We start from the raw sequence: 24,224 nt of genomic DNA on the forward strand, positions 1-24,224 counted from the left end.
AATGCTTCCAAAATTCTCAACATCTTAAAAGATAGTCTCTATAGCAATAGGGTTATAGAAGAGGAATGTCAGTAATAGCTTTTAAAATAGCATTTAGAAACTATTCAGATAGCTCTTTTCCAAAAGTACTGACTACTGGTCGTTCAGAGACTGGAGCTTTTCCCTGGTTTATGTATACACAGACAAAGGCAGGAGACAGTCTTGTGCAAAGAAGGGATGGGGGGCAACAGCAGAGAGAATGCAGCTTTTGTGGAGCACTTCCTTTCTTTGCAGCATCATGTCTGAGAAACTGCAGGCCACACACAGTCCTGTCAGCCAGGGCAAGGCCTGACAAATTCTGCCAGGGCCAAGTTATTTAATACATTGCTTTTTACCTTAGGCTGCATGAAATGTAAAATTCTCGGCTGCTTGGGCCAGGTTTCTGTCAATCAAAACCGGAAAGTGCTCTGAATATCTGTGCAGTGTCATGGGGGCCTGTCGTGCTGGGAAGGGATCCTTCTCAGTTGGTAATACAGCCAGCTGGTTGAGAGTTTGCTTTTTTTTAAACCACTGCTCTGGTGGTTATGTGGAGCCCAAAAATAGGGAGTTGGCTACAGTTACCTCGTTTGTCTTATGTGATGCTTAAAAGATGTGCTTTTGTTGTTGCAATCTGTGATGCAGGTCGAACGTGTTGAGTTAATAACAGCCTTCAAAAGCTAAGTAAACAAAAAAGTCCTGTTTCTGAACTGCTGTTTCACCTGAAAGTGTTGGATACAAGTTTTTACTAAGCAAGTGACTGCATTTCCTATGCAGGAAACACACACAGTCATCTTTTTAACAGACTTGGAATAATTTAAAATTACTGTTACCTGCTGGTTTGAAGTTCCCTCTTAGATGTGTGCAAACTGCTTTTTGAAGAGTGTCAAATGTGTTTGTATAAGGTGGCATGAATGTGCCAAAGAGAGCGTAAGAAAGGTAGACACGAGGAATGTGCTAAAATAGAGAGAAAGACACATTTGCATGTGTTTGCATAGGGAATCTAGGGAAATGCTAACCACCAGATTTGCACACACACAAGGAGAATGTTTTACTTGGATCAAGTGTTTCATAGCTTTTAAGGTAGAAGTTTTTTAGCAGGTAAAACTGTTCTTCAAGATTGTTGCAGTGCAAAGCTTTCTGATGCTCTCCAGCATTTCCCTGCCGTGTTCAGCCCGACTTTCTCCTGTTAATCAGGAACCCACCAGGGCAACAAGTTGTCTTCTTGTGGCTGCATTGTTACAGTGAGTGCTGGCTGGGTAACAAGTGTTGCAGGTGACCTCCATGCACACCTATTTCAGTGAACCTGATCTGCACAACACTAAATGTACACACATTATTTACATGTAACAAAAACCTGACATTCACTGGCCTTCATAAATTTTCAGCTTAAACAATGCTGCGCTTTATAAAAACTTCACCCTGGATGAAAACGTGGGCGAGTCCTTCAAACACAAGCAGGTAAGTGCCAATTATGGTAAGATGATACATCCTGGCCAACCCTTTAAGATGTGGATCATCAAACGCTTCAGGGTGTTCTTTGTACTTCTTTCAGGAAAAGTAGAACTCGGAAAGGTCTGGGCAGAACACTTAATAGTTGTTTATTTAGGGGTTTTTATTATGTGTGACTATATGTTGTGTAAAGCTTTCTCTCTTATTCCTCACCGTTAGCTTGCAATTAACTTGCAGATATGTATAAAGCTTGTCTTTTCTACTAATTACTGGTCTAAGAATGCCTGGCTCAGAGAGAGAATCTGTCTATGACCTAAAACCTAAGAGATTAGGTGAAAGAAGATAACCTTTCCACAATATGAGCCAAGAAAGCTCTACTCCAAAATATAACTGAAGTCAATTCTCTCCTGACTTGAGAACTAAAATGTTATGACATAACCTGTAGTTTAGGCTAAAAATTAACCCCCTTCAAGTAGCAAAAATAATAAGCCAAGAACATCCAAGGCTCCAAATCTAATTAACTAAGCAAAATAGAATAGCAAGGACCTGGAAAAGAAAATGCACTCCTCTATCCTGTTGTGTGACCATCCTTTCTCCAACAGAGAAGGAATTTAGGGAAGAAGAGCAGTGTTTGAGTGTAATTCCCTGCATTGCTGAAGCTTCTAAAAATTGGTCCTGCTCTCCTGGCTGGAAGAAGTTCACAGGTTTCACTTGTATTATGCAAAACCAAGACTTATACTAAACACATGTATGGGTTTGGTTTGGTTTGGTTTGGCATGGAATGAAAGACATCTTGGAACAAAAAAGATGAAATGGGATGGGAGGTGGTGAAGCAGATGAGCTGAAAACCAGGGATTGTCATGGACAGGAGCAGCTGAAGGCTGAGATGTAAACACTGCAGATGTGCTCAGTGTAGGTCACTGTCCTGCTCAGGGGTGTTAATCTTAATATATTTTTATTCACCTCTCATCTGTTTGCTCATCAGCCCTGATTAGGATCCAACATAACTGGATACTTTGAATTGCTGTTCTTTGGAAGCTTTTTATCTCTGCAAATGGCATCTCCTCCAGAAGTCCTGTTTATAATATATAAAGGTCAGTTGCCTAATGAATACTTCTTGATGTATAGAAATTACCAGTTTTTAAACCAGCATGTTTCTGCTGGTACCACGGGCACCCCAAACTCCTGCCTCTGACAGGTTACAGCAACGCTTCATAAACTCTTAGGAACTTTTCAAATGTTTAAAACAACCTGAGAAGAGAGGGGAGGGGAAAAAAAAGCAAACTGTTACTGTAATTACACTGGCCTAAGGCTATCAATAAACCAAGTTGTAAATTTAAAACAAAATATTTTAAACCACTGGAGTAAAAGCCAAACAAAACTAAATGCAAATGAAACAATCCCCAAAACACAACAACCAAAAAACACCTCAAACCAAACAAACAAAAGCCCTAAGGAAAAACCCAAATGCAGTTAAGAAAAGGGAGGGAGGATGTCTTAAAATCGCTGAGACGACGTGAAATTCTGGTTTTATTTATTAAAAAGAGATAATTTCCTGTGCCTTGATGCCCGTTCCCAGGGCTGCCCTGGTCCCTCACCCGGACCTGCCCCGGGCTGTCCCCGCACGGAGCAGCTTCTGGAGCTCCGGGAGCTCCTCCTTCTCCCGGGAGCGCTTCCCTTCCCCTGCCTGTGCCTGGCCGAAGGCGCTGGAAGCCAGGCAGGGCCGGCGATGTGCCCGAGGGCTGTCCCTGCAGCCCCGAGGCCACACGGCACACAGGCCTACAGTAACGCTGCTTCTCGGCTACAAGAGGATTCGAGTACAAATCACCATTTCCAGCGGCGATTAAACACCAATTAGACCCCTTTCTCCCCGCAAGGCTCCCGCAGCTGGGAAGCAGCGCCCGGGAGCGGAGGCGCGGAGCCTCCCCCGCGTCCCCTCACGGCGGGGCCGGGCCCCACGTCAGCCGCCGCCGCAGCCTCTCCGCGGGCCCCTCGGTGCTGCATCGTCCCGCCCTCCGCCCGCCCTGCCCGGGCAGCGTGTGCGCCGGAGCCGCCGCCCCACCGCGCCGCCCGCTGTCCCCGCTCCGCCGCCGGCACAGGGAGAAAACGAGCAGCCGGGCCAGGGTGAACCAGAACCCCCGCGGAGGGTGAATCAGTGCCCGGCCGAGGGGCGAACAACCAGCCGGGCGCGCCCCCCGCCCGCCTTCCCTCCTCCCTCCCTTCCTCCCTCCCCTCTTCCTTCCCCTCCCTCCCCGTCCCTTCCTCTCTCCGCCTGGTGCCGCCACCGCCGAGGAGGAGGAACATGGCGAAAGCGGAGCAGGTCCTCAGCCTCGAACCGCAGCACGAGCTCAAATTCAAAGGTAGGAGGCGGCCGCCGCCATCCCCCGCTCGCCGCCGCTCCCCGCGCCGGGCGGGCGGCGCGGCCGCGCTCCGGCCCCGCTCCCCGGCAGCCATTTTCCGGGGGCCGGGCACCGCCGGCAGATAAAATGTCCTTCAGCGCCGCGCCCTCGCCCCGCCGGGCCCCCTCAGCCCCGCGGGGGTCCCCCCGGGCCGCCCCCCCTGGCTCCGCGGGCGGCTGCGGCAGCGCCCAGGGCGGGCCGGGGACACGGCGCGGGGGGGTCCCGGCCGCCGCCTGCGCAGGGAACACCCGCTCCCCCCGCGCTGACCTTCCCCGGGCAGCGCCCGGCAGGGCGGGGACCCCCCGGGGGAGCGCCCGGACCGGGGGGTTCCCCGGGCACCCGCTGCCCTGCCCGGGGGGTGTGAGCGGCCCCGGCCGAGGGATCTGGTGCTCCATGTAGGACAGCGGTGGGACTGGGAACCCACTGTCACAAACCCTGGGAATGGGTAAAGGGCTCAGCCAAAAGGAAAGAGCAGGAAATTGCTGCCCCTGATGCTGTTTAAGTGCGCTGTGTAGCTGCTCAATATAAAATCAGAGGGAGGGAGGATGTTGGGAATAAGGTGGTGAATGAGGATTTCTTCTTTAACATGTCCCAGTCACTGTGGGGTTGTTTCAACCTTGTCTCTCTCCAGCCTCTGGCCAGGTGCTGGGCAGCACTTCCTGCCTTTTTGTGCTTATTATTATTGTTATTATAATTCAGCGACCTATTTGGATAAATAATCTGCCTGCGTGAAAATCCATCCTTTTTCTAAATAAAAGTCTTGAATGGGTTTGGGCTTTCGCTGGCGCTGAAATTCCTGTCTTGCAGCGTGACAGCAGGGCTGTAATACAATATTCTGGGATTACAAATAAGCATTCAGCAAGTTTATTTATGCGACCAGAGTCAGAGGTGTTTTATGGCTTTGCTTTATTTTCTGGCAAACATGCTATTTTTTAAAAATAGGGATTCATTTGTTGGCTTCCGGCAAAAACAATACTCCTTTAAAAAAGAGCTTTCATGTACATTTTCAAAAATAGGAGAGGTCTGTACCAGTTTTTATTAGTAAATATATTTGAACTAATATTATGAAATGGGTTTATCAAACAGCATGTTAATAAACACTGGGTGGAATGAATATATCTTTGTTGTAAGCTGAAGTTGTTATGGCAGCAGTATCAAACATGCTTAAGAAGGAAACTATTGTTGTTTTGACATTCTTTGTGTTAAGTATGAGCAGATGAAAATCAGCTCTTGTTCTGGATAAAGCTGCTTTCAGCAAACAAGCAAATCCAAGTTCAGGTGGGCAAAAAGCGGGGCCCTAATTGGCACTGACTTGGCTAATGAGACGTAATTGTGGTTCAGGGCTTGTTTTTCTTCTTTCAGTTCAGCACAGGTAGGTATAGATCCAGTCAGACTCTGTTTTTTTCTTGAAATAAAGATAGTTTGTCAGGCTGCCTTTCTTTCAGTTGAGGTTCTGGGCTAAACAACCAGTAGCCATTGAAGTTAAATCAACCAACCATAGTGACTTTGGTTGCCAGATATTTAGCCAGCAACGTATACTTCTTATAGCATAAAATGTTACTTGACCAACTGCACCTATTAAATGGCTTAGTTTCAAAGTACATTTAAATATTAATGTTCAGACAGAACATTCAGAATGCTGTGGGCAGCATTCATATGCTTTGGCAATACCTCTGCCTTACAGTCCTTTCTAGCAAGCAGGGCTGACCGCTGTCCTTCGTTCAGGAGAGCCCAAGTTGAAGTATTCATGAAGTAAATTCTGCTCTAAGCATTTCTTGTCCTACTGACTTTGTGATGACACACTGCCTGGTGGTAGGGCTGAAATGGTTTTGTCACCTTAGAGAATAGTTGCTTTTATTTCCAGAGCACTGCTTGGTCCCCTGCGAGTAGATCCAGACTGGCAGAGGTCATGGAGCTGCTGACTGGTCTGGGTGTGCTTCCTCATGGTGTGCACTGAAAGGTCTCCTGCTTAATGTAGGAAAATGAGATAGGGCTGTGAACCAAGTGTCTCAAACTCTGGAAATGGATAAATGGCTTAATCAAAATGCAGACAGGTAGAAAAGGCAGAAAATTGTTACGGCTCGTGCTGTTTGAGTGCTCTGTGTAGCTCTTCAATATAAAACCTAGAGGGAGGATGTTGGGAATAAGTGAATGAGGATTTCTTCTCTGACACGTCCCAGTCACTGTGGGGTTGCAACCATCTCTCTCTTGGCCTCCGCTTTCACTTGTAAAGGGTTGAAGACCTTTTTAAAGCAGCTTTTTTAGCCCCTTGGTTTGCAGCAAACCTTCTAAATTCGGCTGGAGGTCTGTTTCAAAATACCGTGCTTGTGTCTTGTTTGAAAAAAAATATCAAAGGAGTTTTTCATGCTGGAAATTTTTTTTTTTTCACAGCATGTGAACATGAGCAGGGGTTGTCTTTCCTCCCGCCTTGCATCTCCTCCACCATAGCACACCCGCTCCAAAATAGCAGCAGCATGTGCTGTGCTGAAATGCAGCTGCGAGTCGTGGGAGGCTGGACACCATTAGGTGCCTGGAGGTGCCCGTTTCCCTGGGCTTTGATGCCATGTGAAACAGGAGCTTCACTGCCTTCAGTGGCTTCCTTCACTTCTTGGTTGTTGTAGATCTGCAGCCCAGGGGAGAAATCATCCAACTAAAGGTTTACATCTCAGACTTTATTGGTAACAAAGGGTGACAAACACCGTTGTTATACATGACATTTACGTTTATGTTTCCCCTTTTTTTTTCTTCTTTTTTCTTTTTTAAGCTAAGAGATAAAGTCAAACAATCTGCCAAGAACTTACTGCAACATTCAAGGCTCTGACTTTAGGAATTGCTAGATTTAAACTTGGACAGGGATATGTTGAATTGTGGCCCCTGTTGCCTGGTGCTGTGTGATACAGCGTTAGTGCCACGCTCGTGCTGCAGGCATTGCCTCCTGCACCTCACAGGAGGGCAGGCCAGCCTGTCCCTTCAGCCCATCGGGAATAGAGATCAGCTGTTTAATGTCAGCAAGTAAAATTCTGTTAAAATATAGCCTGTTTCAAAACATACCTGGGTCAGTGGTGTTTGAGGTGCCGCTGGACTCTTTGCAGGCATGGTGTCTGGGCAGGGCTGTTCAGGAGGGGTCGCACAGAACAGAGGGGCTGTAGGCTCAGGGGCGTTTCAGGAGCGTTTTTGGAGGTTTGCTCCAGGTTAGGCTGGACTTATGACTCAGCACTCTGTCCGTGCTCCCCAAGTGGCTCACGGCAGTACTGCCAAACAGGGATTAGTGCCTCGCAAAACTCTGCGAGTCACTGCCAGTTGGAAATGCAGGTTCCTGTCCCCAGTTCGTGATTTCACACCTATGCAAAATGTCACTGTGTAGCTTTGCTTTCTGCAAAGGGCACAATAATACATCAGAACAGCCAATCCTCTGCAGTCCTAATAGGAGGGATTCAGACTTGGCCTGGAGCCTAGAGTTGGTTCCAAGCTGTCACCTGTCACTGGCTCAAGTGCATCCCCTGGGTACCTCAGAGCTGCAGCCCAAAGGTGTGGCCTTGGCCTGTGTGATATGCTCGGTCCAACAGCGTATCTGCAACAGTGTAAGTGTTCAATATTTAGTATTTAGCCCCATGCAGTTTGTGTAACCTGCAGTACCGTGGCTGGGTGGCTGCCACTCCCTGCCGAGACATCTGAGCTCCTGCAGATCAGGCTGTACAAAGGGGAGAGCTGGACATTGCAGTGCAAGTGTGCAAAACCTCCTGGATCCCACAGGAATGTCCCATTCCTACCAGATACCAGGGGAAGGCTCTTCAATCCAGCAGTCCAGTAATGTTTGGGATGTAAGATCAGTGTTCACTGAGCCTGCAGTTGCCAAGTCTCAGAGCAGGGGTTGAGGACTTGGTCACACGTTGCTGCTGGGCCATATAGTTCTGCCTCCACCCTGTCCTGATCCATCAGAGATGATTGAACCACTCCTGCACTGAAGGTATTGGGAGGGATTTGACTCTCATTCTGTTCTGTACTGGATAAATGGGGATTTCTAGTCACTGCCACAGGAACAGGCCATGTTTTAGAATGTAAAATACTGACAGTGTTGTAAGAAGTTACCTGTTTAGTGTAATAAATATGCATCTTTTAAGCTGAAAATTTACATACTGTTTTCTTTAAACTCTTAGAGCCCTCCTGGTATTTATTGACAGCAGAATGGCAGTCAGTGCTAGGATTTCTTTACTCTTTGAAGACTGCTGTGCCATTGGCTCTCTACTTTTCTGCTGAAAAATGTAGCAGCCCATGCTTCCCTCTATCTGTCCTGATTCTGAGTAAAATCATTGTTACTGCATTAAATACGACTAAACCTTTGCATCTCTCTACATATTCGAATTTGATTATCAAGTTATAGGCTTAAAAAGAGTATTTAAATAAAAGGCAACTTCCTAAATCTAAACAAATCTAACCCAAAATGTAACCCGATTACCAAACAAAATCAGTCCTTCTCTGGTGCAGTTCATGCTATGCTCACTTTTCTTGCAGCTTAGGTAAAATCAAAAACTTATTCTATTAAGTGTTAGTTTATTTGTATACTGAATTATTCTGATTTCACGTGCTCCATTAGTTTTATAATTACTTCAGTGCTTTGCATAGACCCTTCACTTTAAAAGAGAGGTATTTGAAGGAAAATACCTGGAGGCAAAAGCACAATAGTGATGCACTGGGAGTGTCTTACAACACATCTCATTTTTTTGAAAGGTGGAATAAGTTGAAGATTATGCTTCTTTTGAGCTTCCTTATTCTGCTGCTGTCCTGTGCACTAACAGCTCCACTGGGAAAGGGGACAGGAATTGTGCATGTGGGGACTAACAGAAACTTGGAGTAGGATGGCTGGAGCACCAAATAACAACTGAGATGTGTGAAGCAGTCAAGGAGGTTTAACTGTATCTTCTGTTAAATTTAATTAATGTATTTAGGTCTCCCAAGACTATTTCCAAAAATACCACAATCTGCTTGAAGGCTTTGGCCAATGTGATTTATGGGTTAAGGACTTTTGAATAATTTTGTACTGCATAGATTTTGAGAATTCCAGATGCAGTTACGAGCATTAATGGGATCAAAGTATTACTGTTTCAGGGAAAGACCTAATGCAGTGATAAAATTTGTTATTTGGCCATTGTTTCTCTTGGTTTTATGTGATTTTGTGTTTTAAGTATGACCAGCTGCTTGCCTTTACTGTAAGGGAAGGGACACACATATTCATAACTTCCTGTTCCTTGGGAATCCATGTTTGTGCATGGATTTTCAGCTCACTTTGAGCTGTGGAACCATTGCAATGAGACATGAAAAAGTTTGTTGAGTTTGTTATTTAAAGCTCATCAGGATGGCGGATTGCCAGTGGCTGATGGGATGTGACCTCTATTCATCACTTCAGAAGATAGGACTGATAACAAATTATATTGAAAGTACACATCTAAGAAGTGGCTGTCTCAAGCCCTGGGAACGTGGCTGTCATGGCAAAACAGAGGCACAGTTAATGTATCAGAGTGGATGCAGGTTCACACTGGTGCTTAGCAGTAAATTGTATTTCCCAGCTGCTCCCCTGCATGTGCAATGTCCTATCACCCGTGAAAGAGGAATATGGAGTAGGAATTTGCCACAGGAGTTTCTGATAGTTCCTTCTCACTGGAAAATAAATTATAACCTATTTTTTTCCTCACTGCACAGGTTTTATAAATTAAAAGCTTATGTAGTCATGCAGTGCTTTATTTCTTTTAAAATTGGTCAGCTGCCTCTGAATACAAGAGTGAATTTTGTTTAATTGCTCTCTAATTCAGAATTAGGACTGTAAGAATTCAAGTACAAACCTTTAAATAGATTGTCAAATCTGTTTTGAAACTCAGCTGGAAAAAAAGCATCATCACCATAGCAAATGATCCAACTTCATGAGCTCAGGTCAGCTTACATCCATGAACAAATACCCAATTTTAAAAGCAGCTTAATTTGTTGTATGCAGCCAGTTCTGGAAGGTATTGATTGCATCAAATGAGTTTGGAATCAAATGAGCAACTTCTGCATATGTTATAATGCAATTTTTGTAGAAAACTGGGCGAGTGAGGGTTTGTCTTGTTTCTGAGGGCCCCTAACACAGCTTTCTGCCCAGCTGAGGGTGCAGGAATCAAATGACCCTTGCTAATTCTGCCCTCATCTTGCAGTCACACTCATTTTCTACTATCTTGTTACCATATTGGTCTTGTATTTGCTGCCTGCTGGGAACAGCTAATAACTACTGAATGCATTTCATAGTCAGTACAATAACAGCCTTTTTTTACTTTCCCTGTCACTGTGGCTGCTTGCCTTTGAAAGCTTTATTGATGGTGTTTGCAACAGTTCTGTTTGTGGTCACAGCTGTCGTTTCAGGCTTAAATTTCATCTTTGTGTTTGTAAGGAACGTGAGCTTTAACATTATCATCCTGCTGCTGCAGGTTGTTTGTTTGGCTTTTTTTCTCGAAGTAAATCCTCCCTGATTAGGTCAGGAACTCTTCCCAGTTAGACCTCTCTGGATGAGGGACTCTGGCACTGCTGTGGCAGTTCCTACCAGGAGGAACATTGAAGGCTCCTTTCATTGTCTTCCTGTGTCATGACCAGAGGCAGAAAGGAAGCCTATTTTACGTACAGATATGAATATTTAAGTACCAGTCTATCTAAGCTGGGGGCCAGACTCATGCTAAATCTCTTCCTCTGGAGTTTGACCCAGTATTTATTCGACATAAAAATGCTTTCAGACCTGCTTTGTAGCCCTAGTGTCAGTGGGGGCATATAGGATGTTTTCTGAGATGTCTGGGATGTTGTTGAATTTAAAACTTGGCCTGCTGGGCAACCTTTCCTAAGGAGGGGTTTGTACCATCGGTCTGGAACAGCTGTCACAGTCTTGCTGTCACTGAAAATGTGTGCAGAGCAAATCACCATTTCCATGTTGAATTCAGTGCAGGGTTAAAATGCACATGGATCGAAGTGATTCCGTGTTTACACCAGCAAGACAGTCCAGACCTAGAGCTGAGAGAGTCTGTCCTTTCTGTTTTAGAGCAGTTCTGAGAATTGCTTACTTCATCTGTAATTCTTCTGGCCTCAAAAACATTTGTACAGTTTGGGTTCTGCTGCTGCCTGCAGTACTTATCCCACGTTATTATAAATACTTCATGAAAATAATCTCTTTACTAAACTTCTTTCGTGTCTAGTTCTCCGAGCTGTAAACGAAGTCCCTCATACCATGGTGCATGGATTAAAGATTTTATCATTCTAAATTTAATCCTGTTTTCTTGGTTGGTTTCCACGACTGGTGGAAAAATAGAGAAGGGGGAGGTTTGCCTGGTGATCCAGTTACTTAGGATGCAGATTATAAAATCATGTAGGTGTGGGGATCACTATGGAGCCAAATCTTATGTTTTTGAAAGCAGTTTAAAAGGCCTAATTCAAATTAGTTGTGCTTCTAGAAGGCATGTCAAATGACTGTGTCATTCTTTAAGAAAAAAAAATGGCACTTCTTTGTTTTTCTCAAGACTGCTCCTTTCCATGGAACCAGTTACTTCATCCTTATTATCCTTATTGGTGCTTCCAGTGTTTCTCCCAGCAGTTCACCCTCTCCCTTGTGCAGTTTCATGTGTGTTGGATGTTGATATTTGCAACTGCTGCTTCTTGTGAGATGGGAATTAACAATTTATTTTGAATCCTCTCAAAATATTTGCCTTTCCTCTGGTTTGTAGTGTCTCCTCTTCTGGCCTTCCTACATTTTAACCAGAGTAGGACCAAAGATGTAAGGGCAGGAAGATTTATTTTTTTTCCCTTTATTTTTATACAGCTGGTTTTACACTGTGTTTACTGGTGTCATACAGTGGTGCAGATGATCGCTGAATCATGGAATTGTTTAGATTGGAAAAGACAGAAGTTTAGGTTTGAAGAACACCACTTGACATTTGTTCTATGCCAGACTGTAAAAGATGTGAGGCATTGTTTTTTCAGATAAAGTTTTATCACTGCTTCTGACTAAATATCTGATTTGGTTTGGGGTTTTCTCCTTTGATCCTGAAAATACAGTTAATAGGATGGTTTTCAAGTGGCTCCCCTGAAATATATCTTGCTAAATTCAGGTTTCCTTCCTTATTTGGAGCTATGAATAGTATCCCACTGCCTATTTAATGTGGTTTGGGTTTTTTTTAAACTTATTAGAAAAGCAGCTGCTCTTTGTGCATCCCAAAAATCTCTAATTTTGCTTATTTCTTCTGGTATTTCCGATTTGTGCATAGTTTTGCACTTAAAATATTTGCTCATTTGCTATTTAAGTTGCACATCACATTTGTCTATTTGAAGAGTATATGTGAGCATAAAATTAGAGTAGTTAAGTTGCTCCTTCCCTTACATTTTGATGTGCATTTGAAATGGAGATTAGTGATGAAAATTAGACCAGGAAAAATTACTTTGCAAGAAAAAGTGTGGTTTGGGTTGGTGATTAAAGTCGTGATGCTTCTTCCAGAGAGACACTTTACATTGACTTCAGGCTCTTCAGCAGTGTTTTTGCCAGGGAGTTTTGCACATCAGCCCATCCATCATCCTGCTGCTCTCCAGTGCTGCATCCCCACTTCTCCCTGGGCTTTGTTCCAGTGTCCTGAAATCCTGGGGATGAGGCTTCAGCCACGGACAGGAAAGAGTTTTACTGTGAGTGGCTCTGGTACATCATGGCCACCGAAACATATTCTGAGCTGTTTTCATACCTGGCGAGGGCTGGTGCACTGATATTTGTGAGCCCAGTAATACGATCTGTTCGCTGCTAAAAGGCTCTGAAAGCACAGTTGAAACAGAGATACACCTCTAAAAGCTCACCAGGGCTGCTCTCAGGCTCTTGTTTGTGCAGCCGTGTGCAGAAATGTGTTTGCAGTTTAGGATGGGGAGAAAACATTTCGTGTTGTGTGATTAAGTTCGCTGTAAGTCATGTTTGGGTGTAATAAAACTCTAAAGGGATCAGCTGGGAAAAAACAAATGACACTGGTACCAAAATTACGTGAAGGACATATTCCTGTGTTTCTCTTGGCAAGCTTATGTGTGGCCTCTCAGTTCTTAAAACTGTGAAGTCAGACTGTTAATGATCCTCAGAGGGATAAAGGTGACAAAAATTATGTGCTAATAGATACCCTGAAAATAGTCTTCAGTCTCATGTTTGTTGGGGGTTTGGGTTTTTTTCCTCATTAAGCATGAGGCACACTCAGAAAAATAATTTATGCCAAAAAAGGCCAGAGAAGGACACTGATTAATCCATCCAAATGGAATAACTTACTGCCAACCTTGCTCCAGCTTTGGCATCTGGATCATGTAATTTTGTTGGATTTCTGCATCTTGGGTTTTTTCTCCCTCTTAGGTCACTTTATTGATTACACACTTCTTAAAAAAATCGCTCCACTGCATCAGCTATTGCATGGGGAGTGATTTGGATGTTGCTTCTATTTTTGTAATGTATTTTTCATCAGGGTATCTACTGCTTGACACAGCAGAAGTGGAAGCAACCACTTCCCTTTGGGTGCTCTCTCAGGTGAGGAGATGGGTGCTGGGAGTAAAGCCATTGATTCCACGGGGGTGGGGGGTTCCAACTAATTCCTTCTAAAATCTCAGCTGAGCTTGAAAGGTTGGCAAGGGGTTTACACAAGGATTTGTCTTAAAAATAATTACCAAATTTGGAGTTGTTGGAGCCCTCTCAGTGAGTTGCTTGTGAAATCAGATGTTTGTGCAACACAGGCTCTTCTCATTTTTTGACTTCTTCGATTTCCAAAGTTGCGGATGCTCCCTTAATTATGAATGTCTCCAGAGCCAGATGATGATGATGATTAAAACTTGGCACACAGTACTTTTTAAAACACTAATCTTCACAAGATTCTGTGTAATTAGGTAAGTATTCTCCTGACTTTACAGAGAGGGAAACTATAAGGGTCCAAACCTGCTTCTGTTTTGGAGTTGCTGTCAACTCTTAAGGCTCTTAATAGCAGAAGATCAAGCCCTTAAGTGATTTGTCTAAAGACAAGTAAGATGGTGGGAGAGTTTGATTGGATCCTGGATGTTCTTGATTCACAGGCACCTGGCTGATAGCTCAAGATGTCTTGCTTGACATTTCAGCTCTTTTCATCTTAGTGTTTATCGTCAAAGGTCATCAGCTTTATATATAACTTTAAAAAGAAGCAAACAGTAAGTCAAGTTCTTCACCTGTTATTGAGCCCTCTTGCACATCACTAGTGGTTTTATTTTGCCTGTCTCTCTAATGCTGATAGACATCCAGAGAAATGAAATGGGAGAAATTGAGGAAATAAAGTGAAATCACTTGGTACTGTCAGAGGCACAGTAAAGGAGCAACTCAGATGTGAAGATGAGAAAAGTGGCAAGTAGAAAGACAGAAACAGTCAGATGGAGAGATGGCTGTTTTGGGAAGGGAGCCTCAAGTATCACATTCAGCCCCACCCTCTCCACTTGCACATGAAGGGTCAGTGTGGCCCTTTTCACCGAGTGAGTTATTGCTCCATGTGGATGGACATCTCCTAGTCAGGTGTGGGATTTGGGCTCTTGAGAATAGTCACAAAAGAGTTTAGGTTTCCCCTTCCCTGGTTTCCACCATCTCCCTTAATAAAGATTCCTTGGTTACCTTTCTATGGCTGATTAATGTGTCAGGTGGTTAATGAATTTCCTCTGACACATCAGTGGGATTAAACCATGGTGAAATACATCCTTCCCCTCCTATTATTGCATTCCACTGCTCCCCACAAAGGAAGTACAAGAGAGGTTATCTCACTAGAAGCTCTGCCTGTATTTCTGGCTGTTTCCAATTACCTTGCTCTAGGGTACGTGTCTGTGGTGAGCTGGAGTGGCAAAAGTTCTTTAAGGAAAGATGCTGAAAGTGCATCTAAAACACTCTGGGAGGAGCATGGGCAGCTGGATGAGAATTTACCCTTAGTCTTGTGGGTCAACGGGTGCCAGTTGAACATGGCTACAATTCTGTCAAGTAATCCTGCAAGGCTTTTCTCTGAAAAGTTCACTAAATTTTTTAGGGGATGCCTGGCTTTAAACAGATGAGAATTTGCCCACAGAAATAATGCATGTGCCTTAATTACTTCCAACAGCTATGCCAGCACGAGTGTGACTGCAGTGCCTATGGCTGGATGTGCTTGCTGGCTTTAACCTGCTAACTGTGAGACCTTGCTGCCTTAATTTGGCAGAATGCTGAGCAGGAGGATGCAGTTTGCCTGATGCCAGGTCTGAGTGCTGCTTGATCTGGCTGAAAACTGATTCTCCCTCTTCTCTTCCCCACTGCCCCCTCCCTCGCTCCCTGCCTGGTAAGTGGATTAATTTGCAGCCCCGGCAGCTCCCTGGCTCGGCTCTGGGCACACACTGTGCAGCCTGCACAGGCAGGTGGGAAGATGAGAGGTCAGAACACCTCCCTGGCAGCAGTGAGATGGACTCATGCAGGAATAAAGCAACCCTGGGACTGTGGCCCACCTGATGTGTGTAGTTAATTATAAAGATGTTGTAGTATTTGCAGGTACAAATCTGCCAAGGACTGTCCCCGGTGGGTCTGAATGTTCCTGCCCAACCTGTGCCATCAAAGCTTTCCCCCTGCTGATACTTGTGCTAACTTCTTTCACATGCCAGACAGTATGAGGACTGTTTATTTACTGTGTTAAAGCATGGAATTTTGGTTGAGGTGAGAATGGTTGTATTAAGGTTCAGTACAAATGTACTGGGGAACGTGGTTTCTGTGAGGAGCAAGAATCTCACAGTGAGTACTGTGCTGATCAAAAAGTTATCAGCCTGGATTTGCTGGTACAATTATGGGCAATTTTTATTGCAAATTTAAATAGAGTTGACACCATGTTCTTTTGACCTAATTCCCAGACTTTTGTGTCATTACTGAAATGATGTGGGGTATTATAACACAGTGCACTGCAGAATGGCACTCCTAGGAAAGATTGATACAGCACTGGGGTTTGAATAGGAGATGGAGTGTGGCTGATTCTGAGGTAAAGCTGTGATCTTCACATGGGAAGGATTGGATGTGTAGCTCCTGGGGTGGAAAGCCACAGCTGTAGTTTGACACTAACCCTTCTGAAAAGTGAAAAACCATGCTACCTCTTACTGTTGTTTCATGAGTCTAGGAGGTGATGTTTCCATTCCTTTCAGTAATTCTGCTACTTTGCATATCACTTGATGCCCAGTTTGCATTAACACAAGTTGACTTTATTTTGGCAAGAAAAAGTCATCAAGCCCTTGTGGAATATTTCAGACTTTCACCACCAAATTCAGTTTACTACATTCTTCCTTGTAGACAGCTCGCTCCCGTGACAACCCTGTGTCAGATGATGCATGTACAGACCCTGTTTCCCATAACTTTGTCCTTGGGATGACACCAGTGGCATTTTTCTCATGATCTCTTGAAAAAAACACGTGAGGAAAACCAGTTGGGCTGATTTTAAAGTGCAAATTGTCATTTGGAAAGCACCCTGCCTTAGTATGAGTTTCACTTATTTAGGAATATTATGAGCAATAGAAAAAACATTCAAAACAAAATAATGAAGTGAGAGTTGTGGTTTTAACCCAGCTTCTGGTTAGGAACAGAGTAAGAGTCAGTCCTCACTTGCTTTTACCCAAGTACCATCCAGATGCACCAGTCTGACTGAACTGCCCTCCCAGCCCACCTTGGGGGTACAGGCACTGTCCAGGTGTTGCATAGACTTGTATAAACTGTAGTGAGGACAAAGTGATCAGGAAGAAGTGTAGAGCATTTTATCTTGCTGTATCTGTGTATGAATGCAGAATTCCTGATACCTTGCACTGGAAAATGAAGCTCCAGGGTAGATGTGTGTCCTGTAGGACTGTTAATACCCACTCCAGCCTTATCTGCTGTGCTCACATCCAGATGTTGGAAAGCAGAGGTGTATCTCCAGTAAAGAATTAGCTTGTGTTTATCCTGAGATAGTTCTCCCACAAACTTCAACCCCCCCAAAAAATGTGTAGCCTTGGCTATAGTAATCTAACAACAGGCTATCAGGGTTTCATTTCAGCCCGACTTGGCAGTCCATGGGCCTTGCTCTCCAAAGGCAGGGCCAGCCAAGCTGATAATATTTCACTGCCATGCCCCAATTACCCCTGAGTTAATACTCTGTTGCCTATTTATTTTTTTACACACTTCACAACACCTACAATGGCACGTTAATCCTGTGTTTGTCTGCTGTGTTTTGCTTTGCTGCAGTGTTTGGCCAGCAGTGCCTGAGGAGTTGTGCCTCACACAGGTTTGCTGGAAGCAGATGTCAGCCTTCCAGTACAGTTGTGCTGGCTGATCTGTAAAACCTGTAACTGGGGGAAAATGGAGCTAAAGAAGCTGTTTAAAGCTTAGTGGACAGAACAGAAGAGCAAACATCAAGCAGACAAGAAGAAATTAATTCCGTCTGCCGGAAGGTTTTGCTGCCAGATATTTTGGTATGATCTCTGTTAGCAATAAGTAACTCCATTTGGAAATTATTTTACACACAGAATTGTTGTCGTATTACTGTTTCAAACAGCAGCTCTTTGCTGGGGCACACAAATCCCACAAGCCTTCATGGATCAGCCAAATAAAAAATGGTATTTCCCCCAGGAAATCTATCCCAGCACGCAGAGCAGGAAAGCACTGCTGAGGATGCAGCTGCATATGCAGGGCTTTGCTCAGCCCACCCTCCCTCTGTGCTGGAATAGCTCAAGCTGTAAGTTTTTGGTAAAGACACATCCTTAATGCTTAGGCATCCTGTAATTTCTTCTGAGATGTTGAGGCTTCTCCCAGATAGAGCTGTTTTGAAGATCTGCCACTGTCTTTACACACCTGAATGTTGCTGGATTTTTCTGATAGTTTGGCTTGTTTAACTTCTTTAACAACTCGTGGCTGCTTCTGCCCAGTTATTTTCCATGAGCTTCAAGTCTCTCTCTGCATGCAGAACACAGAGAAAATTTGACAGCTGTGTTTCATTCCCTTTCACATCAGTGTTTCACCAGGCACAGGTTTAGTGAAATCTTTGCCACGGGATCTGAAAATTTTATTGCTTCAATTTTTTTAGCTCCCAGGTTGCATTGTAAGTGCAAAGCTGGTCTGTTCAGAGCACAGGCAGGAATGGTCCTACATTGTTGTCTGGTGGGAGAGTTTTGTGTGTGTGATTGTTTTGGGGTTTTCCCCTTCTATAATTCATTTAAACAAACTGAGGATAAAGGTTGCAGGACTGAGGTACTGCTACAGCTGTATGAAATGTCATCTTGGGAGACAAATTTGTGTGATAAATTTGTAGAAAAAGTATCACACTTAAATTACCTTAAGTCAACCATGCTTTGGGAGGAGGATGGTGAAATGTTGCCTGCCAGTATTTCTATTTTCATCGTCATTCCCCCCTTTTCAATTTTAAGGCTGTCATTACTATAAGGAAAAGTTTGATGCTTTTTTTTTTGACCAATTTGCTTTTACTCCTGAGGACAGATGAAGATATTTTATTCAGGCATCAAATTAATCCCTTCTATGCAGAAGACATTTGATCAAAGTGTGGTTATATTTCTTTTAATTTTACTTCTTTACCATCTGTAAAACGCTATAGTTGTGTGCTGCCTGATTTATCAGTGTCTTGTGGGAAATCAGTAACGAGCCTTTCCTCTAACCTGAGGGATTTGGGCAGTTCCAATTACGTAGTGAACCTGGGAGAAATGGATTTGCCTGCACTTGGTGCTGCAGAACTTGACAATGGTTTGATTCTGGCTTTGCTAATATGGAAATCTTTGGCAGTGCTCTCAGCGTCTAAAAATTTCCCTGTTTCCACGTGGTTATTTCCTGCCCTGGGTGAGGTAGGCTATTTTATTTCTTCTGGTTTATAATTTCTAGTAGCCAGGAGAGTTATTACAAAAAAAAACCCCAAAAAACAAATGTGCTAGGGAAAAGGAAATGTGTCCTAAATGCTTGTTTTGTTGGTTTTGGTGTGGCATTCTGAAATACCTGGTGGATTCCTGGTTCTCTGGAGGTACAGCTTCACATGCAGGTGGATCTATAGTAGCCCCTTTGTTATCATTCCCTGCCTAGTTAACAAACTGTATTTGCTCACAATTTCTCACCTCCAGCGTGGGTGTATGTGGTGTCTCTGTTAGCCTGGCTTCGCTGGGATGGAGGATCTGCGATGCAGCAGGGAATTTGGCATCCTCTGAATGCCATGTTGTGGTGTTGGCACAATGTGTGAACGATTTCCCCCTTTTGTCTGGCAGTTAATGATCATTTCAGCTGTTGGGCTGGAGCTGCAGCAGGGCCGGGGCGCCGGCTTTGCGTGCGCGATTATCTGGACGTGCCGCAGATGGAAATTGGACATCTAATTACTTTATAAGATTTGTGAACAGAGATTTAGAGCCTGCTTAGCCTCTGCTTGAAAAGTGCTTTCTGTGTGATTTCAAGTCTTGCTTCTCTCTCTCTCCTCCCCAGGTCCTTTCACAGATGTTGTCACTACAAACCTGAAGCTCGGCAACCCCACAGACAGAAATGTTTGCTTCAAAGTTAAGACCACAGCACCACGTAGATACTGTGTAAGGCCCAACAGTGGAATTATCGATGCAGGAACATCAATTAATGTTTCTGGTAAGCCATTCAAGCAGTTTTTTGGTGATTTGAAAGTAGCTTCTTTTAATCAATTGCTGGGAATGCTTTGCAGCCTGAAGGTATTTTGTTGAACCCAATAAGTCGTGTTTTCCTGGAGAAGCAGCCATTTCACATAGCCTGACTTCCCTTATTCCTGGTCTAGCAGCAGTAGGCTTGGTTTTACATCATGTTTTGGAGAGGAAAAGGGCAGAAATACATAAATGATTTATATGGCTCATTAAGAGCCTCAGCCAGCCTATCCAAAGCAGTGCTGCTGCAGCCCTGCCCTCCCTGTGGGATTATTTTTGTAGTTAGTTTTTTGCCAGCTTAACTTCCTGAACCAGCTCACCATGGGGTCAAACAAGTGCTTGGGTGAGCACATCAAGGGAAGAATAAATCTGGGTGGACTGCAGCCACTGGTTTAGACTGGTGTTGGCTGTTGCCAAACTGCCTTGATATAACCAACAATGAAAACGTTTACTTTCAATCCATGTTTGTGTTCCCTGAAGATTCAGTATCTTTTGGTGTTAAAAATGTCAAATGACTAAATCTTTGCTGTTCCATAGGAAAAGTTAATGATTTTCTCTAATGAGTCAGTAGCTCTTGACTTGCCTAAGTTTGGTAATGGAAAAAACAAAGGAGTGGCTTACTTTGAAAGCATAAAGAGCTGAGTATTCCCATGAACAGAATGTCTGCATATTATTAACTCACTGATGATACATGCCTGAAAACAGTATTTTCTCAATGACTTCTCTCATCCATGTTTTTAATAAAGAATTCTACCAAAGCACACAGTAGTAGCATATTGCATGAATGAGGTCTGACTTTTTAGGTAAGAAAATAATTTCTATAAATATGCAGATTTGCTTTACTATTTTTAAAAGAATTTAATGTTAGCTTGATAAGAAAAATTACTGATAGGTTATAGAGTTTGCTATTAGTGTCTTAGCAACCTTTCCTAGCCTGGAATAAAAAAGTTGGGGAGCTAAACCCACTGCTTTTTACTTGAAAAAAAATCAACTCGTACAAATCAAGACTTCAGGTTTTTTACTTAATAAAATGTAAAATATTTTAACACCTCGCCCTTGGTGAGCTTGCTTCAACAAAGTAAAAATTGCTCCCAAAAATACTTTGCACTGTAACATTAAGCAAGTCTAATCCTGTAGGTCTTCCTGGACATGCCCACATTTGCACACTCATTGATCTGTTGTCATTGGGATTTCTGTGTCAAATTAAGCATGCAAAGGGCTGCAGGATCATGCCTCAATTGCACTGGGAAGCTACAGGTGGGGCAGGCAAAGCACTTCTGCTTCAGGAGAAGGCCAGCACGTACCCAGTGAGCTCTGAAATGACTAATATGTAAATGAAAAAGCTCTCTAGAGAGAAATAGAGATTTTTAAAAGTCGGGACAATTCCCAAGTAAAGCTGTCTGTCATCTCTCCTAGCTGCAGGCAAGCATATCAAATGCATTGAAATCAATGAAATGATAATGAAAATTAGCATGGTTTCTAGCTACAAATTATCTTCATGCTATAAAGATGTGGTTGCTTTTCATCTTGCAGATGAACTTTCAGAATTAAAAGCCTGCTTCCTTTGCAGGCTCTTACCAGGCTTTTTAATGTCGTCTTGATCTCAGCGTTGAGTGTTTTCTTAAACCTCTGCTCACAGTGTCCCTTTGCTCCACCTTGAGCAAATACAGTACAGGAGGGTGTTTGTAGGACCCATCTCATGTTATGCTACCAGCAACTTGCCTTTGCAGCCTCACTCTTCCCAGTGGCACAGCAGATAGTGTGGATCTGGTCCAAGACTTAAAGTATCCCATTATGAGACTGCCGTGCTAACCCTGAGCTGTGCTTTCCTCTTGCTTACATAGCTTTACAATTTTCCCTTTTCTGGTGACTTTATTTATAGTGATTTATGATTTGGTTAGTTTTGAAAATGGCTGTGGTGTATTTAATCACAAACTCACATGTGTGTTCTAATATTTTCATGCTGATAATAATTTCAGTAATAAATGGTGGTCCTAAATTGCCAGTCCTTTACATTAGCATTATATTTTAAAATGCAAACAGTACACATTCATTGTTCTTCAGGTAATATATTGAGGTAAATTTATAGGTAGATGTTACAGAATTTTGGGTTTACAAGTGTTAATTTTTATTTCCTACAACATTCTAAACTGGAGTTTAATAGAGCTGTATATATGGCAGTTCTGGTAGGTCCTTCAAACCATGCATGGGACCTAAATTTGGACTTGAAGTTGGCAGTGTCTTTGGTTCTAATCAGCAGATGGGATCCCTTGGATAGGGATCAAAGAGGGGACTCCCATTAACTTAGAGAACAAAATTGTTTTCAGGTTCACAGAGAGGGGGGAGATGTGTTTAACCTTTGCTTTGGAGTAATGTTGCTTGAGAACAGAGGAGTGATTTTGGAGTTAATGAAGTGAAAAATAAATAGAATTTGTTTCTTTGCCTCTGAATCAGTTATTTTTCAGTCATGTAATTTAAGTTTTGAACAGGGCATAAAAATAGGACTTGAATAAATAGGACTTGAATTCTTCCAGACCTAGTGAAAATACTACTGATGAGAAATTATTAGAATGTAGTTAATTCAGTAGTAACTTCTGGACACTTAAACTAATTGGGCTGTATTTACTATATGCAATCTGTCCTCTTGGAAATTGCTGACTGGCTTTGCCAGAGTCACTGATTGCACTGGTTTATCTCTCCAAAAAATCAGTGCCTGTGGTGGCATGAAGCTCTGGAATGATTTATTAGTTTCTCAGAATGTTACTGACTGCAGCTGAATTTGGGGCAGCCTCATCTCCTTGCACTGTAGTAACCAGATGCCTTTGTTACACTCCTGTGAAACTAAATCTGTACTAATTTGATGTAAGTATATGAGAAGATATTCTGCCCTGAGACAGAGGCAGCAGTTCGAACATTATTCCACCTTATATGGTACTAATATAATGGCTCGTTTAAAACACACAGAATGCTAGAGGAATAAAGCTTACTTTATTCTAGTGGAGTCTCAAATACTGGCTTCTTATGCCAAATCACAGCTTTTCCTAAATCCCAGCATTTCAGGCCCTGTCAGCATGTGCTGCTCGCTGTGCTGGCAGGTTTGGAGCCCGTGTTTTCACCTGTTATATAATGGCATGTAATTTTAACAGCTCAGTTTATGTAACTGTCGGGGAGCGTATGTGTGTGTGCTGTCAGCTGATGGCTCTGCATGTGCTCAGAAATGCTGGGCAAAGAAGGGCATTTGCACACATTCCCTTTTTGGTAGACACGTGGGATTTCTACAGAGATACCTGATTTTTTTTTTTTCTGAGAGGTTGAAATCTAAATCATGAGTGGATTACAAAGGAAAAGTGGAAAAAACCCTCAGCAGATGCTGGTGAGGTGTGTGAGGGGGGAGAGAGGAAGTGCAGAAGGAACCATCTGTGACAGTGTCCTGCTGAAGAGAGCAGTCTGAACACACTGCCTGAACACGGAGAGAAGCTGATGTTGGCCTTGGGTCGCTGTGGAATATCCTCGGGAGGAATTTGTACTCTTTTGTGAGCTTGCCTGACTTGGAAAAGGCAGCTGGCATTGCCTTCAGCAGGGATGGAGCTCAGCCCTGTGCTCTGCAGTCACAGGGGGGCTGCCCTGTTCCCTCATCCACTGCTGCATTCCCAAACTTTCCCTCAGCAGCATCTCTGCTGTGCCTTCTTCCCATGGACCTCCCGGGACCCTGTAGCCACTACCAAGTTTTGGGTTGGTTGTGCCTCCTTGCTTTAAAAGATTCCATCTTGGTCTTCACCAATTCAACATTTTTTAGTATTATTGAAATATTTACTGAAATTTTATGTTTGTTTATGTAAACGTGGAACAAACATGGAGGGTGTCGTGGATTCTGCCCATTTCTGTAGTTGCAGTGTCCTTCCTCACCTCTGGCAGAGCTGATCAAATTGCACAATGAACTTGAGACTTGCCCCTGGTTGGGGTATTTTATGGAAAGGTGACATAAATGTGGTAGATTTGATCCATCCAGACCATGAAGAATTGCATGCAGTGTCATTTGGGAAAATGATCAGTAAAGCTGGAAAAGAAAAATAGATTCACAGAGTGTTGAATGAGCTGCTGGAGAGTGAACAGTGATGTGGTGGATGGAAATGTAATAGCAGGAAGTTACTAGTGACGTTTCTTGAGAATGATTCTTGGTACTAATCTTGTTTAATGCTTTTACAAGTAATTCTGGCACAAAGAGAGCACTAAAAACCCTGATGATGATGTAAAGTTGGGAAGTTATGCAGCAGAACTAGGTGTCCTTGAAGGCTAAAGTGAGACAAACAAAGGATGAGTTTCATTAGAAAAAACTGCAAAATCACATACTTGGAGAATAAAGTACTCCTGCTATAATTGCAAGCTTGTTAAACAGAGGGGCCTGACTGGGGTGAGCGAGATGCTGACATAATGTGGCTGTGAATAAGGCAAATGCAGTATCACACATCTACATTTGCAGGCAAATATGTAGCAAACAGGCTGATAATGGAAGAGAGAAGAGGGTAGAAATGCTGTTGTGCAAGGCACTAGTAGAATTTCCTGGGTGTATAATTAGAGTAGCTCATATAGAGGAGTTTGTGCCAGAACAGGTGCAGAGAATGAATGGGGAGCCTGGCCCAGGGAGGACCCACTGAGTCTGGCTCACTGAGTGTGCCAGAAGGCCAAGAGTTGCTGTGA

At 43.5% G+C, this 24,224-nt stretch overlaps 1 protein-coding gene across 3 annotated transcripts in view; it reads left to right on the forward strand.

Moving 5' to 3' along the window:
- The first annotated feature begins 3,500 nt into the window (after window positions 1–3,500).
- VAPB (VAMP associated protein B and C) overlaps window positions 3,501–24,224 on the forward strand; it is a 33,422-nt gene continuing 12,698 nt past the window's right edge. Inside the window, exons 1-2 of one of the 3 annotated variants that reach the window (XM_051803111.1) lie at window positions 3,501–3,827; window positions 19,345–19,497. In XM_051803111.1, coding sequence (XP_051659071.1) covers window positions 3,770–3,827; window positions 19,345–19,497 — 211 coding nt within the window. In that variant the 5' untranslated portion in view covers window positions 3,501–3,769. The remainder of the gene's footprint in view (window positions 3,828–19,344; window positions 19,498–24,224) is intronic. The other 2 variants (XM_051803112.1, XM_051803110.1) reach the window with 2 other exon arrangements.

This window comes from Manacus candei, unplaced genomic scaffold, assembly GCF_025592945.1.
Source record: "Manacus candei isolate 608988 ecotype Guabito, Panama unplaced genomic scaffold, ASM2559294v1 h1tg000057l, whole genome shotgun sequence".
NCBI classification, from domain to species: Eukaryota; Metazoa; Chordata; class Aves; order Passeriformes; family Pipridae; genus Manacus; species Manacus candei.